Here is a 21,066-nt window from a genome sequence, read left to right as displayed (position 1 = left end):
CTTCATTTGAGATTCATTATCAATGGTGGTCGATATATTCTCGGTTTTTTTTTTGTCGAGAGAGAAAGAAGAGTGTATAGGGATGCATAGCTACAGCCAATTCATTGTGCTCATGGATATAATCAATGCATTGATATAATGTAAATATAGAAGCAACGTTTCATGAATGTATAATATAAGAAAAAAAAAAACGTTACCCCTTTCAATATTGCGAAGGCGTTACACAGCTGTCCGCTGTCCCGTTAATATAGGAAGGAATTTCGTTGCATTCTTGCATTGTATCTATAAAGCTCGGACTTGGAAGTATTCGGATTTGAATTGATAAAAAATATCCGCCTCATCGCCCACTGTATAGCCAGGCCTGGACTTGTTTTTAATTCATAAAATGTTTACGAAAATGTTTCGTTTTGTCATGTGTTCTCAAATACTTGATAGAATATGCAGACTTCACGAGAAGAAATCCCTAAAAAATCCAGGTACAAACTCAGTCAAAAATCAGTATCACCTAAAATTTCAGGTAAGGTTTCATGTAGAGGTCGGAACAGATCAGATTAATCTGAAAATTTTCAGATCAGATTGAGAAATTTTCAGATTCAGATCAGATTACTATTGAATTGAATCTGATCTGTATCTGAAATTTCAGATCGCGTGATTTCAGATTCAGTTCGGATAAAAACTGATTTGATCTGATTATCAGGAAATTGCAAAAATTTTCAGATCAATCTGAAAAATTTCAGATCAGATTGCAAAAAATCAGATTTTCAGATTTCAGTTTGAATTCAGATTTGATCTGAAATTTTCAGATTCAGATCAGATAAATTTTAAATCAATCTGAACTGAATCTGAAAATTTCAGATCGTCTTTTTTCAGTTTCAGATCAGATAAAAGTGATCTGTTCCGAACTTTAGTTTCATGCATGTTTTAGGTTAAACTGTCAGATTTCAGGTGAGGTAGCACTTTCAGGCTTCAGGTACATTCAGGTCATGTTAAAATTGGTTGAATTAGGTTCAGGTAAACCTGACATGTTCCGATCTTTATAAAAAATGTCAAATTAGGTTAGAGGCTCTAGAGTCTAGAGCTGACGGTGTCACACTGATCCCTTGGAGTAACGGAAAAATGCTTGTCTCCGACGCGACCATAAGAGACACATTGGCACCTTCATACGTTCATTCGTCAGCAATTGGATCAGGCAGAGTTGCAACAAGAGCTAGAGCTGCTAAATGTGACGATTACAAAAACCTTGTGGATGACAACTACATTTTCCTTCCGTTCGCTTGTGAAACATCAGTATTGTACTTTAAACAACGGATAGGAATCGCATTACAAAGAACAAATGCGGCAAGCATGATGGGTACATTCGACACATCCCACACATCCGCGAAACTAGATGACATTTATTACATTTTATCAAATGATAACTAATATTTTGTTAATGTTTAAATAAAAATATATCAAACACCTATAGGAGAATGATGTTTAGAAACTAAGAAGAAATGTAATAGAGTTTTACGATATTTTAGTACATTCTGTCATAAAATTACTGCTGTCACTGCGCTTATTTTCATGTGAACCAACTTCACTGCTGTGACATTTCATAGGAATGAATCAATGTGAAGTTGTTTCACAAAAAAATAGTCCAGTAAGAATGAAGTACCATAAAAAAATGTGGCGCCTCTACAGGCCAACCGACTAGGCGAATATGTGAAGCAAATATATGTACAAAAGAGACTCAGTGCCTACTGGGATTTCATCAGCATCCGAATATTTTCTATGTTCATGCTAGAATCAGTGCTGTGTTCTTACACATCCTTTTCTATGGAAGTAGCTACTTCTTGTGTGCTTTTCAAGGTAATTTGCATTGCCATTATTTGCTTTATAGATATAGTGTGTAGTGTAGTAAGCATAACACACATTACAATATCCAGGTGTGCTACTTCAACATACGACTAAGTACGGTTTAACCAAAGTATGTAAACACTCAAGGCGTAGCATTGCTCCTAGCACGAACGCTCATTTTTTTAACGTCAAAAAGCCTCAAAATTTTTAAATATGTATGTGTGTACGATTGCATGTGTTGTGTGTTTTTATTCATACGAAGCACAGCACTGCATCTAACATGAATATAGAAAATATTCGGAGGCTGATGAAATTACAGTTGCGTTTCTTTTGTAAAGATAAATAACTTGTTTTCGATGTATGCAACATACAAACAATCCTAAGCGATAGCTCTTATCAGTGAAGCCTGCAAATATGACACTTACTTCTCAAGTCAGTGTTCATGCTAGGAGCAGTGTTCTGCACCAAGAAATCATGACTCCTGTCTTTACGAAAGAAATGAAAGGCCTATTTTGATTGCATCAGCCCCAAATATTTCTTTTGTTCATGCTAGGAGCAGAGCTGTGCTGAAGGTAATGCAAATCCTCAAAAACAAAGCCGTTCAAAACGTGACTGAGGCGGTTTGTAGCCGTGATTTGTTTGAACTGCCGGGTAGAACTATACGGTTGGCCACATTTTTGATCAATAGAATATCTTAATATGGTGTGAAATCGAAGATACGGGTCCGCTATTTCGTTTGTTTCTTTAGGACATAGTCATATAGGTGACTTAATTTCGTTGATGAGTTAAATCATACAATACAAACAATTCTAAGCGGTAGCTCCTATCACTAAAGCCTCCAAATTTGACACTTGTCAATTCAGTGTTCATGCTAGGAGCAGTGCTGTGGTAAGAGCAATGCCTATAATCGCGAAAATATTTTTACGAATTTTCTCAAATTTTAACGAATTTCACAAATTTTCGTGAATTTTTGAAAAACGTTTTTTGTGAAAATTTGAGAAAATCGCGAAAATCTGAGAAAATTCGTGAAAATATTTTCGCGAATATAGACACTGGGTAAGAGGGAATAGAGCGTTTTATTTCGGACGTTTAGCAGAGTTACAGCTTTGGTACGCTATTGTTTTAGTTTCAAGTTTGTATTTAGTTGATCTGTGGGACATAACACACTTGTGTTAACGAAGTGAAACACCACTCTACTGCATACTTTACTCAACCTACTCAACAAACTGTTAGAAAAATGTAGAAAGCATGATCAACATTTTCCTCCATTTGGCTAAAAATGTGCTATCATGGCTTCACGGTTAAAAATCGATTTTAAAAATGAGTAGGCCAAAAATTGACCATACAGTTCCACATACGCAGAAGAAGCATTTTTTCACCCATGGGCCATGTATCAGACCATTGTTTCTTACCAAATTTATCCCCGAAGTTTTCAAATTTTCAACTGAAATCAGCAAAGTGAATGAACATCATTCATTCATTCCGCTTAATGCACTGTGTAGTACATACACACACAGACAGACACATGCGCAACAAACGTCTTGATTTTAGTTCAAGGGATATTTCATGATTCACTTGTCATTTTGTGTTCATACCGCAAACAACAATGTAATAATAAAGGGTGTACTGTCTCCAGTTTTAAGTAGAATTCTTTAACCAAACAGTTACAGCTTAATCACGCACCGCAGTGTTATTTAGTCAAAATGCACACGGAATACCGTTTGAATCATTTCACCGATTTGTGTCAAGAAACAAAAAAACCACTCACGAAAAGACTGACGGTGAGAAGCACTGACTGTGGCAGACACAAGAGTTATCGATTTATTTATGTATTTTTCTGACACAATCTTTTTTCCAGTACACCTGTGTCGATGTCTCCAATTATATCGTTTTTGGTGCATCGTCTGGAAGTTTATACATCTTTCGTCTCAATCCATGCGAGTTTCTGCAGCTAATCCAAAATGTTCATGGCTCCATCACAAACGTTCGGATATCTCCGAATGAAAGGTATATGCCAATTTGATTCAATCAGAGTAAAGAGTAAAATTGATTCGAATCAATTGCCAGATTTGTCGCCTTCTCCACCGACAAGGGAATGATTGGTGTGTATCTATTGGATTTCGATGCTCAGGAACCGATTGTCCTGGTTTCGAAATGCGAGGAAACGCAGAAAATTACATTCATCGAATGGAAAAACGAGGAATCGCACCTGTTCATCGGCAATAAGAAAGGCATCGTGTCCATTGTCTTCATTGACATGCTGTTTGTGAGTTTATATTCATGCAATGAGCTCTGCCCAATTGTTACGTTTTCATAAAAAATAATATTTTAGAACCGAACATTAACCGGCCTGCGCATCAATCCAATTTTATATTTGGAATCGCCCATCGTTCAGATCTCGAACTTCGATCGCTTACTGCTGGTGTCGACATACGCAAGGTGCATTCTATGTGATATGAAAACCGAACAATTCAAACAGGTAAGCAAGCAGCGACGACATCCATAAACTGTCAGAAGATGAAAAGTCAAATGATCGAAATTCCTTCTTCGACTACAGATTGGAAACACGCCTCGGGATGGGTATTACGGTGCCTGTTTCTTACCGATTTACAATCAATATTCGGAAGTGTTTTTGAAAATCTACTGTGCTCGGCCGGGCTCACGCATATGGGAATCCGATTTGAATGGGAATGTTCTCCAAACATCACAATTCAAGGCAGCACTGGCCTGTGCACCAACCAAGCTTCATGCTAATTACACAGGTCTACCGGAAGACTGTGTACAAGATCCACAAATCCTTCAACTGGCCCGTTTGCATCCGGTGTTAAAGAAGTTCGTTCTCGGTTTTACGCGAACCGGATTTTACATTTTCGATCCGAATGAGTCACGTGTCGTTTTATGGTCAGACGAAATAAAGGATATCATAGACGTTCGTGTGAGTAACTCAAACACCTTGCACATATTCACATTGAACGGGGAATTATTTAGCGTTGAACTTGTTTCGTTGGAGGAACAGTTCCTTGACATTCTCCAGGAACGAAAATACGAACAGACGCTGTGCGCCCTGTTTCAACATAGAGATTATTTGAGAGAGAAATTGGTGCCATATCGATTGAAGTTGAAACAAATCCACGAATATTTGAAAAATGTCGGCGAAGCGGAAGTGGTCATGGAGCTGGAAAGCAATTTCAATGACATTTTGGCCGGAAATGACGAAAGCCTTTCGAGGAGTGCAACGCGTCTGGAAAATGGTATTTTCATCGTCCATCCAACTGTCTACGATGAAATATTGCCCGAATTTACGCAAACCCTCCGTATAAACGGCGAGGCGCTGCTAAACGACCAAACAAAACCGAATCAGATCGATCGATTCGAATCATCGCCCGAGGATTACGACACAATTGTTTCGAACCGCCGACGAACCGTATCAGCCATTGTCCATCATCCACCAACGCAATCAACCGCGACCAGCGAGGAAAAACAATTGCAGAATCTCGTCATGATATGCAAATCACAATCAATTTCCCGGACAACATTGGTCGATCGATATGCGGGCATATTCGACGAATTGGACTGTTCGGGTATCCAGGTGCTGTTGAGCAAAGTCGAAGGATTGTTGATTGAGAATGGGGAAAGTGAAACGGAAGCTCGGCGCCAATGCTTTGAGATGTATTTCAACTATCTTATGCCAAATGTGATCAGTGAAATGGAAGATCCATGTCTGGATTATGTGATTGACGGAATAATTTTAGTAAATAAACAATTAACGGAAACGACATTGCGATGTACACAATGCACGTTTCCGATACTTATTCGATACAAAGACTGTAAATACGAGGACATTGCTGTGGAATGGTTAAAGTTGATGTGGTTACGTGGTGCTAGAGACCGATGCATTAAAGTTATGAAGGCATTTCCATCGGTCACATCAAACATCATACAAATGCTGTTCCAGGACAGTAATGTCGATTTAAGGCGCATCATTCTGTTGGTATTTGCTAGTCAATCGACTAATCTACTGAAACAAGTCGCGAAGCTATGCACAGATGATGCGATGCGAGTGACTATGTTTCAGTTAATGGTTTTGATGCATTCGCAAAAGCAAATGGAATGCTTTGAATGTTCGCAATTATCGCCGGTTCAGTTTGACGATAATCAAGTGTATTCGTGGTCGGATTTCTTGAATGTGTTTGTTGATGTTGCAGGTGTTAGTGTCACTTTGGACTTGTTAAAACGACATGCTCGTCTCATGCCAAAGGATGTCGTTCCGAAAGAATTTTATTTGAAATGTATTGCCAACTAAGCTACGGATAATTTTATTAAATCTTGACTACACAAAAATCTACTTGTCACAGAATTTCCATTCGTTCTTGAGTTGCTTTTCAGACTCAAAAGTTTTCAGTTTTTACTTTTCATTACTTTGATGATTACATCTATCTTATATCAATGGACAAAAATTCAGTTCGCAATGTCTTTTCGTTTGTTTGTTGTTACGTTTTCCTAATATACGGTGTTTAAGTAGAGCGAGATGGAACAATGGGTTGTCGTTTCGCCTTCTGTCTCACATGCTCAAAACAAACGAGGCATTGAAAACGTGTTTTGGTCCTAGTTTTCATTGACAGATGCAGCAATCGCAATTTTCGATAGAGAAATTTCTAACTTTATTTGACAGTTGCGACAATTTCGTCATGAAACCAAGGACCAAAACATGTTTTGAATGCCTCCAATACTCTCCCTAGCAACCAAACTACAATTATTAAGGTGGTAGATACGTTTATGAATCACTGCTACTTTGTTCGCTCGTGTTGTTGTTGTTGGTTTTAAGTCATATTAAAAATCAGCGTTTCTCAAACTTATTTTCCCCCCTACATCGATGTTTTGAGAGAGTTTGGATGCTAGAGAGAGTATTGATGCCTCGTTTGTTTTCATCAATAAACACTCTATTGTACATTAGAGATAGCACTACGTTCGTTGCTCAGCTCACCACTGGCGTTGTAAAATATTTCTGAGATGAAAGGGTCTCAAAGAGTAGAATCATCTGCAGCGAAACTAGTATACTAATGATCTAGCTTCAATCCCATCGCGGGTTGTTTATTATGCTGTAGCATAATAACATAACATCAACGATGGTTAAGGCTGTAGTTCTCTGACCCTTACAGTTTTCGCTCTTTTGAGTAAAAAATTGACCGCAGTGTCACATGTACGATTCTACAAACGAAGAAATTTAGAGTATACTTTCGTCAATGTAATTATACACATTTCTAAACCAAAGAACGGAGATAGTAATGTACATTCCGTCCGCGCCTGCAAAGTTTTATTTTGACAGGAATGATTCTTCAAAATAAAAATTTGGAAGCACGTTCGTACTGTCCTTTACGTGATTAGCCAAATGTAAGTGCATGTTTCATATGAGTAGAGCCATATTTGCATTGCCGTAACACGTAAAGGCCATTACCACTCGATTAAATGATCCGCTCAAACGGCCTGCCAAGTAGAAATTAGACTTTAGGAAATTACAATCAAATAGTTCTAAACTAAGTGTAGAAAAGCCCAAAGCTGTATACTTTGGGGAGGTCACGCAGATGCAGATACGCGGGTTACACACCACGTTTCATACAAAAATTTCACCACGCCATACAAATTCAATTTTGGTGAATTTGTTTGTATGGAAAAGGTGTGTTCCCGCGTATCTAATAAAATGACGATCTGCGTGACCTCCCCAAAGTATACAGCCTTGGAAAAACCGATAAAATGTTAATTTTCTCTTTCTGACATATTTTGGTGTACAAGCTTTTGACGTAAACAATAAATGTAGCTTTTTTATGTAAAATTGACAAAGTGATATGAATAAACTCAAAATTTAATGTATACAATGTATTTTGAATGGACGGCGATCGAACAAATTTATACAATTTTTTTGGGAAATTACCATAATTAGTCAAATTGGAAAATTTTCAGCAAATTAAAAAAAATCAATTTTATAAAAAATGATCTGTCTACCGTAATTATGAAGTTTAATCCAGATTCCTTCTGATGATTTGAACGACTGTGTAAATAATAACAGCTTTGGTACAGTGTAAAACTAATTTATTCGGCGATGTTGATACGATAGACAAATGTTACGGACTGAGAGAACGATCATCTGTGTACATGAATTATATAACAAACTTGACTCAATCGTGTGTGTACGACTAATGCAATAATGCAACGTTGACAGATTTAATTCACAGTAATCTATTTTATCGTTCCGGAGTGAGTATGTCATACATTAAACGGTTCTGTATATAAGCTTTATATGATACATTAATCTATCGTCGACCGCGACCCGTCCCTAGGGAGTTTTGTTTTACTCTGCATTTAAATGAAAGAAACTAAACTGTTCAGTTGTTGTGTTGCTATCGCATATATGAAAGAAACTCGGAAAAAAATCCTGACCCCAACGAGAACCGAACTCGGAAACTTTGCGTGAAAGCAAGCAGTGCTAACCATTCGACCACTGAGTCTTCGAATATGTACGAATTGCTAAATTGTTAGTTGGATTCTCGCGGCTAATGTGATTCAATTCGAAAAGTACATAACGTGTACGACTCATGGCGTAGTGTGTGTGTAGTTGTTATGTAAACCCTTTCTCTTGTATTTTGTTTACGATGAAAATAATTAAATTTTGACTAAACGGATTTCAATCAAACAAAATGCCAGTGTGTAGAGCGTGATCTCAGGACTTCTGTAACGTAATTAGTTTTTCAATCGGATTAATATCTGCCGAGATACAAGCCTTTGAAAACTCGATGTGATCAACATGTACAACGTAAAAACACGTTCTGTTGAGTCATACATCGAAACAAATATCGTTTCGATTGAAAATGAAGTTGTTTTGAAGGGATTCTGCAAGTCTACGTGAATATTTGATAAAAAAAAATAAATAAATAAAAAAAAAAAATTTGACGAGGAGCGAACCCAAGACCATCGCATAAAAGTGATGCGCTCTAACCGATTCGGCTACTGAGACTTCGAATGAAATGGATTTGTTTACACGTTTTGTTTTGCACAATGTGTGTGTGCATGTGTGTATCAGTATATTTTCCAGTTTTCGTTTATGTATGACATACTCACTCCGGAACGATAAAATCATATATGCTTGTAGACATATACTCTCACGTTACTATCTTGTACATAATGCACACACACTCGCTCACTGCGTTCGCTCGTTGGTGCATTATGTACACGATAGTAACGTTTGAGTTATATGTCCACAAGCATAATAATTATAAAAATTATTTTGTTTAAAATTCTCACTAAGTCTCTTATGTAAATTACGGCAGCTGTATTAAGTTCTTGAATCCCCAATGTTGAACTGCAAAAGGTAAGTCGGTACAGTGAACGACATCTCAAATGTCTCACTGTCTAATTTTTCTGAGAATTTTATTGTGTCATTGCAAATTCACAATGACATTCTCTGAAAAAAATGACAGTGAGACATTTGAGATGTCGTTCACTGTATTTAGTATACAAAAAAAAACTATACTAGAAACTGCTTACCACAGAGGTAAGCTGCTTACTGTGCAAACTAGAAAGGTCGATTTTTCAACTACCCAACGGTATTTGCGAAATTTTTGGCTTTTTGTCTAAACTTAAAAATTTTTAAGAAAATGTCGGAATAGCCCAATTAAAGAAAAACTTAGTTTTTGTTGCCAATATATTCGTTCTCAATTTGAGAACATCATCAGGGCTTTTAACAAAAAAATAATAATTTATTGATAACAACACAAGTTATAGCTGTAAACGAAGAAATTCTATTTCTTTTTAGTTTATAGAATTTTAAAGAATATTTTTGAAAACGTTTTCTAAAAAATGGGGTCTAGTATTTCCGTTGTTTCCTTGCTCATGGCCTTTCACCACCAATGAATAGATGACATAATTGTTTCTCATAATTAGCAAGTGGAAACTTGAAGAACAGTAGACACTCGAAAGGAAATCGCTCTGTTCTGCAATTAATTTGCTACAGCACATTGTCATGTTTAAATAAACAAAGTAAATATTTGGATTGGATGTCTACGTTTTTTTGTTAATTTTGAAGACGGTTTCCAACTCAACGGCAATCTTACAGTTCGTACGAGCATAAATACAGTAAGATCAAACGAAACTCCCTACTGCAGCTGCATGCAATAGATCCACTACTTGTATACTACGAGAGATCTTACAAATGATACAGGCTCTCGTTGATATACTTTGCAGATGCAAAGAAACTCTCTCTCACACGGCTCTCCATCATAGTGATCGATTAGTATGTAATTTTATTTATTTGTCATCGTTTAGAGACCAATTAACAGGCCGAGGCCCAATAATAAATCAGTCTTTTACTTTTTACATTGAAAAGAAATTCAAAACAAGATCTAAAAAACAAATCGAACTCATACAAAGGTTTTATGCTCAAAAAGAAGGCTGTACACCGAGAAAAAATTACGATAACTTAGACAACTCAAGGCACACATAAAACTAACGAAAATCACCAGCAAAGCTAGCTTCTCACTAATCGTTTATAAGTACTAAAAGTAGAACCCATAATGTTGAGATTGCAGAAGTGAGTGTCATGGCTACATTGAATTCGGTAGACTGGTGCATTTAGCTGATAATTCGTAGTGATCATTAAGAGATAAAAAGTCGAGTCATTTCTCGTGACCCTAGTAGGTTGATGAAATGCAATATTGTGACGAAGTGTAGAGTCAAGTCGGTTGTGGATCAGTTTAAACAGCACTATTTCGTCATTTGCGTCGTAATGGTATAAGTACTTAAGTATGGGTTCAATTTTGTCTATCACACGGAGTACTTTTTTGGTAGGTGAAAATCAAGCATTACGTTCACCGTACTTACCTACAACCTATAAAAAGTCGTTTATAACGTACGTTGAGAAATTCTTTGCAGCAAAAGTGAATGAAAACTGTTTTTTTTTGCAGCGGCAACCCCATTTTCTTCAGCTGTCAACAAAGGATTCTTTTCCGCGAAGAAAAAGAAGAAGAAGAAGAGAATAGGTAAACAGTGGTAATTAAAAACAGTATTCCAACCATTACAATGGACAAAAAAGTCTGTTTCCTAGACTTTGAGCGAGAAACTCTTGTCAATTTGGTCGGGAAATATCACAATATTGTCGAAAATAAGAAAACCGGTTCCAGTATGATAGCCCAAAAGAAGCAAATTTGGGAACGAATCACTTCCGAGTATAATCAAAATCCAAACGTAAAAAAGCGGTTGACAAAGCAGTTGAAAAAATTGTGGGAAAATACCAAGGCGAAAAGGAAAACCAAACTAAAGTCGAGCAGTACCACTTCACTGCTTTCTACAACAATTGACAAGTAAGAAAATTGTTCCTTGCTAGCTTCCAAGTCAAATTTTTATTGAAAATTTCTTTGATTTGCAATTCGATTTCTTAGTTCAGGGATTCGATAGGGTCGTTTATTTCATTGTATATTCCTTCATGATCTGATCAGTGAACTTGTAAATTTGTTAGTTCATTTATCGTTGAAAGCTCTAAGTCTCAACTTATGAATGGCTGAGGTAAACGAGAAGGCGAACATGATTCAAACAATTTGATGATTTGTTCGAGGACGCATAGACCAACCACATATCAATCAAATGTGCTACATAACAACTTCATTTTCAGTGTCACTCCAACACTCGATACATCAACTCACGCCGTCGATATGAACGACATGAATGACGAAATACAATACGAAGTGAATGAACCACCTGTCAGTACTGCAAAGACAAACAATTACGCTTGTAATGACGACAATCTGGAAGAACTTTTAACACCAGGTACACACCACAAAACATTCCCATTGACAAACTGACAAAACCTGTCCGCTTTTCTTTAAAGTAATTTCGTTGCGTGCGAAAAAGATCGAAGAAGCAACCAATCAGCAGAAAGAAATCCATTTTCTAGCCACACAACGCGAACAATTGCAAATCAAAGCGCTGGAAAATCGTATAAGTCAGCAGGCCGAATTGCATACGATCAAGATTGAGCAAGAAAAGGAATTCCATCAGTTGCGGATGAGTCAAGAGAAAGATTTGTATCTGCAAAAGATGCGATGGGAACAGGAATTGCATCAGTTGAGGCTACTCGATTACAATAAAGTTCAATCGTCCGCGTACTCAGTTATGTATAAACAGTGATGAATGTTCAAATCTCGACTAACTTTTAGAGAGAAAAAAATATTTTTTTTTGTGTTCAAATACAATCTCCCTTAATCACTTACTTTGGATACAAATACACTAAAAACGTACCAATGAATGATGTTGACACTTCAGTTGTCGTGTTTTTTTTCTTCAGATTTTCTAGGGTTCAGGTTTTTCTGACCAGTGGTTCAGATTAAAAATTTTATGAAGAATTTACAAGTAAAGTCGAAGCATTATAATTTGATCGATTCTATTCATTTTTAAATAATTGTAGTTTTTCAAGAAATCATTTCGAAAAGCTTACACATGCGCATTAGAGCTGTTTACTCGCCTGCGGGTAATCCGTTCAAATGCACGTGTATAAGCTTTTATACTGTAATGTTTTCGAAATGATTCCTTCGAAAACTACAATTATTTAAAAATGAATTAAATGAGTAGAATCGATCAAATTATAATGCTCCGACTTGAGCACCAGATAAAAATTTAAATTCAACGGCTAGGAGTGAAATCGCAAACTTTCCGAAAAGCCGTGAGCTACTCCGTAGATCGTTTTTTTTTCATTAAAAAATACTTCAAAATGTGATGAAAATCGATAAGTCTTGATAAAAACTGACCATCGTCAGGAACTTTGATCACCACGATCTCATTTAAAGTAATTTTTTTTAAACAAAAAAGAACTAGGTGAACCAGTCCCGCACTGGTCACATGGACAGATCGGGCCAATTCCGATGCGCCCCTTGTGATCTTACCTTAAATCTTATCTCACAACAAGCCCTCCAACGAGCGGACAGAGATCCATTTCTCTTTGCACAGCCACTGAAACTGGAACAATTCCGGTTCATGTTCCATTGTTGTTTTGTGTGACTGTTCTGGTCTATCACTACTATCCCTTATATTTCAAATAAATTGACCGTTTATCACCCAGGACTTACAATAAAAGTGAGAAATTTTCTTTTCCACGAGTGACCACTTCGGTTTCAAACAGCTAAAACTGCATTCAGGATAGAGTTACTAGAATTCCATCCTGATTATCAAAAATTCCGGATGCGTTGGCAAGCCGACAATTGTTCAAAAAAATTTAGATTTTACTCCCAATTCACCGATATCCTAAATATATTTCTTCGTATAAAATGAATAGGAATGTCAATGGTTTATCGACAAAGAATGAATTGTGGGAAACTTCCAAGGTTCTTGATTTGAAGGTGTCTGCAGTTAAGAATAACTTTCTCCAAGTATTTCTATGCCTTGAAATCGTATCAATTACAAAATTGATTATTTTGGTGACCGTAATTTATGCAACTTTTCAGAATATTACCTACGTTGTCACACTGGTTTTTAAGAAATAATTTTATGTCGAATGGATGGGCGATGAGTGATGAGGAGCTAAATGGTAAGTTTAAAAAAAACTTTATTTTTCGTAATTTAAACAGATTGACGCATTCGGGAATACTCGTGAAAGAAGCTGCAGTTTCTGAGTTTCAATCGGCTATTTTTCAAGTTTAGTCGTTTGAGGTATAACCTGATAAAATGGTTGATCTACTTATACTCCGATGATACCAAAATTATCACTTGACTACACAACAGCTCGTTGATAAAACCATTAAAACAATTAAAATCTGATTACAATTAGTTGTTATGCCAACTCCATCAACACTCAACGCTGATATAAGTTGAAATTGGCAGTAATCAGTTTTTAATTTCGTTTCTTTTGGATCTCTCAGTCTCTTCCCGTCATAGCAATCGTTGACATCCTATACTGTAATCTCCAATTCGCTGAGTCTTGCCTACGATAACGTATCTCATCACTTAACGGAAAATAACAAAACGAGAGAACTTCCACGAAATTATTTCAGTTTGTAAGGTCTTGAAGATGACGCCAAGTGTTGCAATTTTCGATGGAACTAAGGCCGACAGTTCGTTGTTGTTGAGACTGGCTTTGGTATACATTTCGTTGGGTGTTGTTGCTTCTCAATTGCCTGCTAACAATCCCATCACCGAGCCTTGGATTTGGCCTATACCCCAAGAATGGCAACGTGGAAATACAACAGTCAGACTGTCGAATAACCTGAACTTCAGCTACACTGGTCAAAGTGAAATACTACAAACTGCAATCGATCGCTACAGACATCTCATATACTTGAAGGATGACTATCCGATGATTCCGTACAATTGGTCTACAACCGGTAGCGAAGTGGTATCTACTCTAGAAACGATTGAAGTTCATATACGTGATTGGTCGGAAGAACTCGACATGGATACGGACGAAAGTTATACGTTAACCATTCCTGTTGCCTCTAATACCATCATCAATGCGACTACGGTTTTCGGTGCACTACGAGCTTTTGAAACCATTTCCCAAATGGTACAATGGTCAGCGGTTCACAATTCGTTTTTGGTTCCGAATGCGCCATGGAGAATTACGGGTATGGTCGTACAATCGCAAGTAAAGAAACATTTTACTGAAGTGTCACAATGTCTTTAGATTTTCCAAAATATAAGCACAGAGGCCTGTTGTTGGATACTTCTCGTCACTACTACCAACCGAGGGATATGTTTAAAGTCATTGATAGTACGTATAGACTTGATGCAATTTTGCAACCTCCATTTCTATAGCATTTGCGACGCTCTTGTACCCACAGCGATGTCCTGGAACAAAATGAACGTTTTCCATTGGCATATGCTTGATTCTACGGCATTTCCTTATGCATCAAGGGCCTACCCTGAACTGGCTGAAAAAGGTGTTTTGAAGTTAGTTCACTTTTCGGCAACACGAACTGAATATGTTTCTGAAAAGGTTCCTACAGTCCTGCCCACCAATACGACGAAAAATTCATAAGGGACTTTGTCAAGTATGCAAAAGATCGTGGTGTTCGAGTCATGCCAGAAATAGAGGCTCCAGGTCATAGTACTAGTTGGGCATATGGTATGGTTATTGTCATATGAAGATTTCCGAATGTAACATCTGTTATACGTAGGCATTCCCGAAATCGGTAGTTGCGTTAACATTCAGCCTTACACTGGCTTTACAATTCAGCCTCCTTCTGGCCAGCTCAACATTGCTAGTAATAAGACTAGGGAGGTTGTTCATACAATAATCGATGAGTTCGCTGAGCTATTCCCCGATTCATGGTTCCATGCTTCTGGTGAGTGTTTACTTCACAATTTTTCCCAATTTAAAATATGTCTGTAGGTGATGAGGTCATCATGGAATGTTGGACAAATGACAGTCGAATCGCTTCTCATCTTAGAGATCGTAATATCACAATCCTTGAACTGTTCGAAGAGTTTGTGTCTGACATGCAATCACACATTTATTCTCACAATAAAACGGTGATGGTGTGGCAGGAAATGCTGTTAGAATACAATTTTACGCTTCCCGCTGACACTGTCATCCAGGTTTGGGTTGGTTCTGAAGGTGTTAAAGAATCCACCAGAAGAGGATATAAAACTGTTGTGTCTAGGTAACTAACTTTTGCGTTCACTTTAGACCATAGAAGTTTATTTATTTAAATATTAAACAGCTCTGACTATTGGTACCTGGATGTTGGCTATGGTAAGAAGATGAGAATCAAAAGTTTCCGTGAGGAGATACAATACATGTTTCTTTGTTCGATGTTTTTCAGGGAAACCCCGAAGCAATCCATTTCCTCATGTTGCGGGAGCCGGATATAACCATTGGAATAGGGTTTATTCGTACGACATGAGAACCAACCTAACTGAAGCAGAAGCAAACTTACTCGTCGGAGGAGAGGTTGCAATGTGGGGAGAACTGGCTGACGAAACGAATTTCGAAGCCAAGATATGGCCTAGGGTAAGAAGACGTTGACGATTGGAGTTCTTTCTTAAATAAAGAAATTTCAATGTTCAGGCGTCCGCCTTTGCTGAAAGACTTTGGTCTGGTTACGAAAATCCAGCCGGCGAGAAAATTGAAAGTGCTGATGCCATTCTTCGTCTTTTACCCTGGCGAGAGCGTATGGTATTGCGTGGCACGATGGCATCACCACTGAATCAAGGTTTTTGTACGCGTAATCCTTTGGACTGTTTCCAACCGGACGACGTTTGAAGGAATAGTCTCGTTTTTTGTTTGGAAAAGTTTTATTTAGATTTACACGTCTACCTTGAGCTACGAAATGAAAAACTTGGCGGCATGTATAATATAGAGAAGCGAACCTAAATAAAAATATGCAAAATTGTAACCTGATAGTTGCACAACGATTGTACTTCATTTGAACGATCTTAGACTCGTCAGGTTGGGATGGTCCGTTTCCAGATCATGAAACAGAGACCATTTGATCATTGCATACAACTTCATGTTGCAGACTAAAACTTATGGAAGCAGCTAATCTCGCCCTAATGGTCCACACGATCACAAAAAAATACTTCCACATCTTCATCACATATCACTGTCGAAAACAGACCTTTAGTTTCGTCCGCTCCTATTGGCAAAACGTAAGACAGATATCAGCTTTAATACCTTGAACCAGTCTATAAACTAAACAACTTACATAGGACAGGGCACTCAAAGATGTGTATTGTTTGTTGCGGTCGAGCTTCCCCAATGTGGCCACATCCGCTTTGGCCAGATCAAATTTGAAAATGTCCAAGTTCTCCTTTAATTTCGTTTTGCTAAACGAAATGGGAATGACCACATGACCTTGTTGAATTTGGTATCGTAACAGGATTTGTTCGGGAGTTTTTCTGTACTTCTGCGCGAGTGACTCAATCTGCAAGTGTGTTCACTTTATAGAAAACATCAGAGCAAACTTCAGTTCAAGCATTATCAACAGAAAAATGATAACAGATGACGCTGCGCCCTCTGTTATCATTTCTCTGATTATCAACTGCATTATTTTACCGTCGCATCCTCCAACAACGAGGACGATCCAAATGGATTGTAGACCGTTACAGCCAAATTTTTCGACCGGCACAGTGCGCACAATTCTTGTTGTAGTAGATACGGATTGCAATCGAACTGATTCGTGACCGGCAAGCAGCGTGCACTGGTATACAAATGATCAATTTGTTTTTCATTGAAATTGGACAGGCCGATGCTCTTGACAACGAAATTGTCGACATGTTTTTCCATTTCGTGCCAAGTGTCAACAAATTGTAAATCGCCTTCTGGACATTGTAGAATGTATGAATCGAGGTATGTTAAGTTTAAGTTGCGCAAAGTCGATAGCAGTGAGTCCTTAATTAATGCTGGTTCGTGGAATACTTTGGGATCCCATAGTTTGCCGACGATGTATAAGTCTTCTCTAAGGTAAATAAGAATGAGAAAATATTAGAAATCACTTCTTCCCTTCCACAAAATCCACATGAATTTAATGTGTAGTAAACAACACATCTAGGGACACTTTCACATTTCGTATTTTAAACACACTCAGTCGCTTAAACGGGTTAAAAATTAAAATTTCTTTTGAGCAGATGGCAACATCCACTAAATCAAAATTTGATTAAGAACGAAGAGCTTTTGCAAATTTTGTCTTTGATCAAGGAGCTTTTTCAACTGGTATAGCACTTCCCAAACTCACCTTTTAACCGTCCCGTCCATAATTTTTTCATAAAGAGCGTCGCCAACTTCTTCTTCATTGCCATTAGGTGCTGTGTCTATATATCTGTAACCCATATCGATAGCATCCTTAACAGTTTTACCGATAACTCCTTGCATAGTTTCCTATTCACCACAAAGAAAATATCAATCACAATTTGGTGCGTCACACAAATCACTAAAAATCACTTACACCCCAACCCCATGTTGGAAAACCGAGCATTGGTACTTTTGTGAAATTATTCAGAGTTTTGTACGGAATTTTATCTGCCATTTTGGTCAAAATAAATTTAAAATGAAAAAAATTCTTTTCGCTTGCACTGCAGGACCGTTCGCGCAAACCGTCTTTATTCAACAAATATTATTAAAGTTGTACATCATAATTATTGTCGTTGTCGCCTATTTATACACCGAAATGCAACAGCAAAAGCGTTAAATTTAGATTGAATATTAATTGCGTTTAGATTTTATGAAAATGAATTAAACGAGCTGATTTAGGCGGGATTAATTTGTAGAGTGTGTGACATTGAAAGGCGTTAGATTTTGTTTCTCTCCAGATGTCTGAAGGTATGCCAATTTTCTGTTATCATTTCCGGATTAGGAAAATTCGTGAAAATAAATGGGTGAGTAATATCAAGGGGCTTGAAATAATAGAAATGTTTTTCTCATCTGACGTTAAGACGTTTACCTGTAGAATTCAAGAGTTGTCTTTCTCGTGGTGGAAAACTTCAATTTTCTTTTATGAAAATCCTGCGACTATTTCTGAAGAAATATTTTCTGTTATTTTCTTGAATTTTCTCACATTTTCTGAATAAAATTTTCAACTAATTTTCTGAATTTTATTTTTTTGGAAAAATGTAGGAAAACTTGGAAAACACTATTCCCAAAAATAGTTCTTGAAAAAATCCTTTCCGCCCAGGTTAAGTACAATGTTTTTTCTATTCGATTTCTTAACGACGTAGCGACGACGCGATATGACACTAGTTGAAAAAATAATTACAAAATAAATTTTTCAAATTTACTGCTGCATTGCGAGAAAAATCCGATTTGTCGCTCATAATAGAAATATCTCCTCGTTACGACGACGTCGGTTTAAAATATTTAGAAATTGAGAGCGGTCAGGAAGAGCTTTATTACTTTACTGCATTCGTCTGAGCTAGAAATTTCGCACAAAAGTCCTTGAATTTTGCTTCAGTTCTGATGCAATTAGATAAAATCACAGTTCATCACACTTCACTTCCGACCCTTAAATATATGCGTCACTGTATTGAAAATCGTTACACTTTGAGACACTTTGCGCCCTTCAAATTTGGTATTAGATTTTGCCATTATTTAATTCGTGCGAGACGGTTGAAACGGAAGTCATAAACTAAAAAAAAATACCTGAAACGTAGATGCACCGTTTCTCTAAAAACAATACAGAGTCCGACAACCTGTAAACCAAGTGAAAACTTTCCAACATAAATATTGTGACTGATAGTTGGGGTCATTGATAGGAAGAGGAAATTCAACGAGCATGTGTTTTTGTTATTTTTGGCAAAATTAACCGTTTTTAAAAGAGCCAACCCAAATAGAACAAACGACAAGCGAATAAAGTATGTTACACTTGCTGTTGCGAGCACATTTTCAATGCCAGATCATCGCGCTAGGATTAATTCGTACAGCATACCAACGGTACACATTAAAAAAAAGAGATCACTTTCAATTAATCATTTGAATAGTGATTAATCAAGATCGCATTTAATGCACGATCAAAGTAAATAATTACAACAAATTGTGTGTTACGTTTTGCATGCAACAATTCATCTGGCATCTTTAAAACGAGATGACATTCTTTCATTTCGAACTATTTGCCAAAATTAGTGGCAACAAAATTGTGCTCAATGATCTTCGCAACCATCAATCACAATCAGAATATTGCATGATTGGCACATATTAGAGTAAATGGATTTATTAATGTCTGATTATTATTTGCGGACATTATAATAGTTATGAGTTAAATTGGGCAGATGACAACATGTAATATTCGACTTGAAACCAGAAATAGAGGATAGAATAAATGATTTTTCATTGAAACTAAGAAAATAAATTCGCAGACAGAGGTAAGAAATAGGGACTTCTAATATTAGATCTAGTTAAATTAACATCTGCAATAATTACTGTGATATATATTAATTAGAAGGGAAGAGGTGTTTATCACATGATACAGCAGTTTCCTGTTTGTATGAAATTTGAACACAGATAAAAATATGGGATTTCAATTTTTAAGCCACGTTGGGATTAAGAACAAATTGTAGCAGTGGTAAGATTGTCGACTGTAGTGGGTACCGGGTTCAAATCTCATCAGGTAAATAAACAAATTAATTTCTGATTGTTTGCTCGTGAGCTCAATTTGTTTTTTAATTTAACCAGATATTGAGAAATTGAGCTCACGAGCAAACAACCAATAATTTTCCGACAAGCTCACAAAAAAACGTCTTCTTATATCAGTTAAAAACAACTTAAAAACTATAGTATCACCATATCCGATTTATTTTTTATTTTTTAAGTAAAGGTAGGATGGGTTACTATTTTTCTATTGCACTACAAATAACATTTTGATCGGATGCACGGCATAGTAAACAAGCATCAAAAGTCAGGGCCTAAAAGATTAAAATTTAATTTAATTTAGGGGGATACTCATTTGGGGATAAGTTCAAGTAATAACTGAAGGGATTAAATTTTAATTCAAAAAAAGATTCGGTCGCGTACTGTTAATCTTAAAAAGAATTAGATCTTGGTCCATATTTTTATCTGTTCTCGAAATCTTTGAGCACATCTTGCCAACATACACGTAAATGGGATGTTAACCTAATTTTGAGGTGACAATTGTCAGAAATTTCTGTAGACTTGTTACGACTGGGTTTAATTGGTTAGTTCTCTACTATAATTTTTGCATCTCTTCATATGGGCACGCATAATAATTTATCGGCGATTTTAAAACTGTAGCATTCTGAAAACATATCACCTGGAATTAGAGAAGTTTGAAATAGAGGTGAATTTTTATCAGAAGAAGCAGCTATGGCGTGTTTAAACAAAAAAGCACTTCTGGTCTGGAACATTATGACGAAATCCTGAAAGATTCTTTAGAAACACCCTGAAATATTCAATTAACTGAAGGTGCACGGAAGGAATCTTCTTTACAAATGACGAAAAAAGAGGAGTCGGAATCAGAGAGCCACAGAGATCGCAATACCTTGGTTTTTATCATCGATTTATGAAGTTTCGAACTTGTTACATCAACTGTTATCTCAATAATACTGACATGCTGATCCTATCGAATTGGAAGCAGAAAAAAATTGAGGAAATCAGTTTCGTGAAATTACCGATCGAAGGACTACGTATATGCTTCAACATGTGCGATCTAACAGAGAAATTATTCAGCGTTGTATGCAACCTAACTGTACTTCCGCGAGAATCGAATATCTTGTCTGGGCACTAGGAAAAACTAATAAAAAAAAACT

At 36.8% G+C, this 21,066-nt stretch overlaps 4 protein-coding genes across 5 annotated transcripts in view; 3 read left to right on the top strand and 1 right to left on the bottom strand.

Moving 5' to 3' along the window:
* Positions 1-3,398: 3,398 nt before the first annotated feature.
* LOC119074823 (Hermansky-Pudlak syndrome 5 protein homolog) lies at positions 3,399-6,448 on the top strand. Its single transcript, XM_037181113.1, has 5 exons — positions 3,399-3,617; positions 3,695-3,843; positions 3,904-4,102; positions 4,169-4,315; positions 4,394-6,448. Exons 1-5 carry the CDS (start codon positions 3,540-3,542, stop codon positions 6,137-6,139), a joined length of 2,319 nt encoding a protein of 772 aa, XP_037037008.1. The 5' UTR covers positions 3,399-3,539; the 3' UTR covers positions 6,140-6,448.
* Positions 6,449-10,840: 4,392 nt separating this feature from the next.
* LOC119074822 (myb/SANT-like DNA-binding domain-containing protein 3) overlaps positions 10,841-21,066 on the top strand; it is a 29,513-nt gene continuing 19,287 nt past the window's right edge. The window contains exons 1-3 of one of the 2 annotated variants that reach the window (XM_037181112.1): positions 10,841-11,186; positions 11,495-11,649; positions 11,711-12,024. In XM_037181112.1, coding sequence (XP_037037007.1) covers positions 10,906-11,186; positions 11,495-11,649; positions 11,711-12,009 — 735 coding nt within the window. In that variant the 5' untranslated portion in view covers positions 10,841-10,905 and the 3' untranslated portion in view covers positions 12,010-12,024. Of the gene's footprint in view, positions 11,187-11,494; positions 11,650-11,710; positions 12,025-21,066 lie in introns of those variants that run through there. The other variant, XM_037181111.1, reaches the window with a different exon arrangement.
* LOC119074820 (beta-hexosaminidase 2-like) lies at positions 13,366-16,498 on the top strand. The gene is made up of 10 exons (XM_037181109.1): positions 13,366-13,402; positions 13,866-14,435; positions 14,495-14,581; positions 14,652-14,750; positions 14,807-14,935; positions 14,988-15,155; positions 15,203-15,473; positions 15,534-15,565; positions 15,636-15,823; positions 15,881-16,498. The coding sequence occupies exons 1-10, from the start codon at positions 13,381-13,383 to the stop codon at positions 16,073-16,075; spliced, it is 1,761 nt and encodes a 586-aa protein (XP_037037004.1). The 5' UTR covers positions 13,366-13,380; the 3' UTR covers positions 16,076-16,498.
* Positions 16,089-17,993, bottom strand: LOC119074821 (aldo-keto reductase family 1 member B1-like). The gene is made up of 5 exons (XM_037181110.1): positions 17,757-17,993; positions 17,547-17,689; positions 16,868-17,270; positions 16,518-16,736; positions 16,089-16,448 (listed from the first exon to the last, which is right to left on the bottom strand). Exons 1-5 carry the CDS (start codon positions 17,835-17,837, stop codon positions 16,413-16,415), a joined length of 882 nt encoding a protein of 293 aa, XP_037037005.1. The 5' UTR covers positions 17,838-17,993; the 3' UTR covers positions 16,089-16,412.

This window comes from Bradysia coprophila, unplaced genomic scaffold, assembly GCF_014529535.1.
Source record: "Bradysia coprophila strain Holo2 unplaced genomic scaffold, BU_Bcop_v1 contig_151, whole genome shotgun sequence".
Taxonomy (NCBI): domain Eukaryota; kingdom Metazoa; phylum Arthropoda; class Insecta; order Diptera; family Sciaridae; genus Bradysia; species Bradysia coprophila.
Note: the sequence above shows the minus strand (reverse complement) of the source record. Positions and strands in the feature narration are given on the sequence as shown.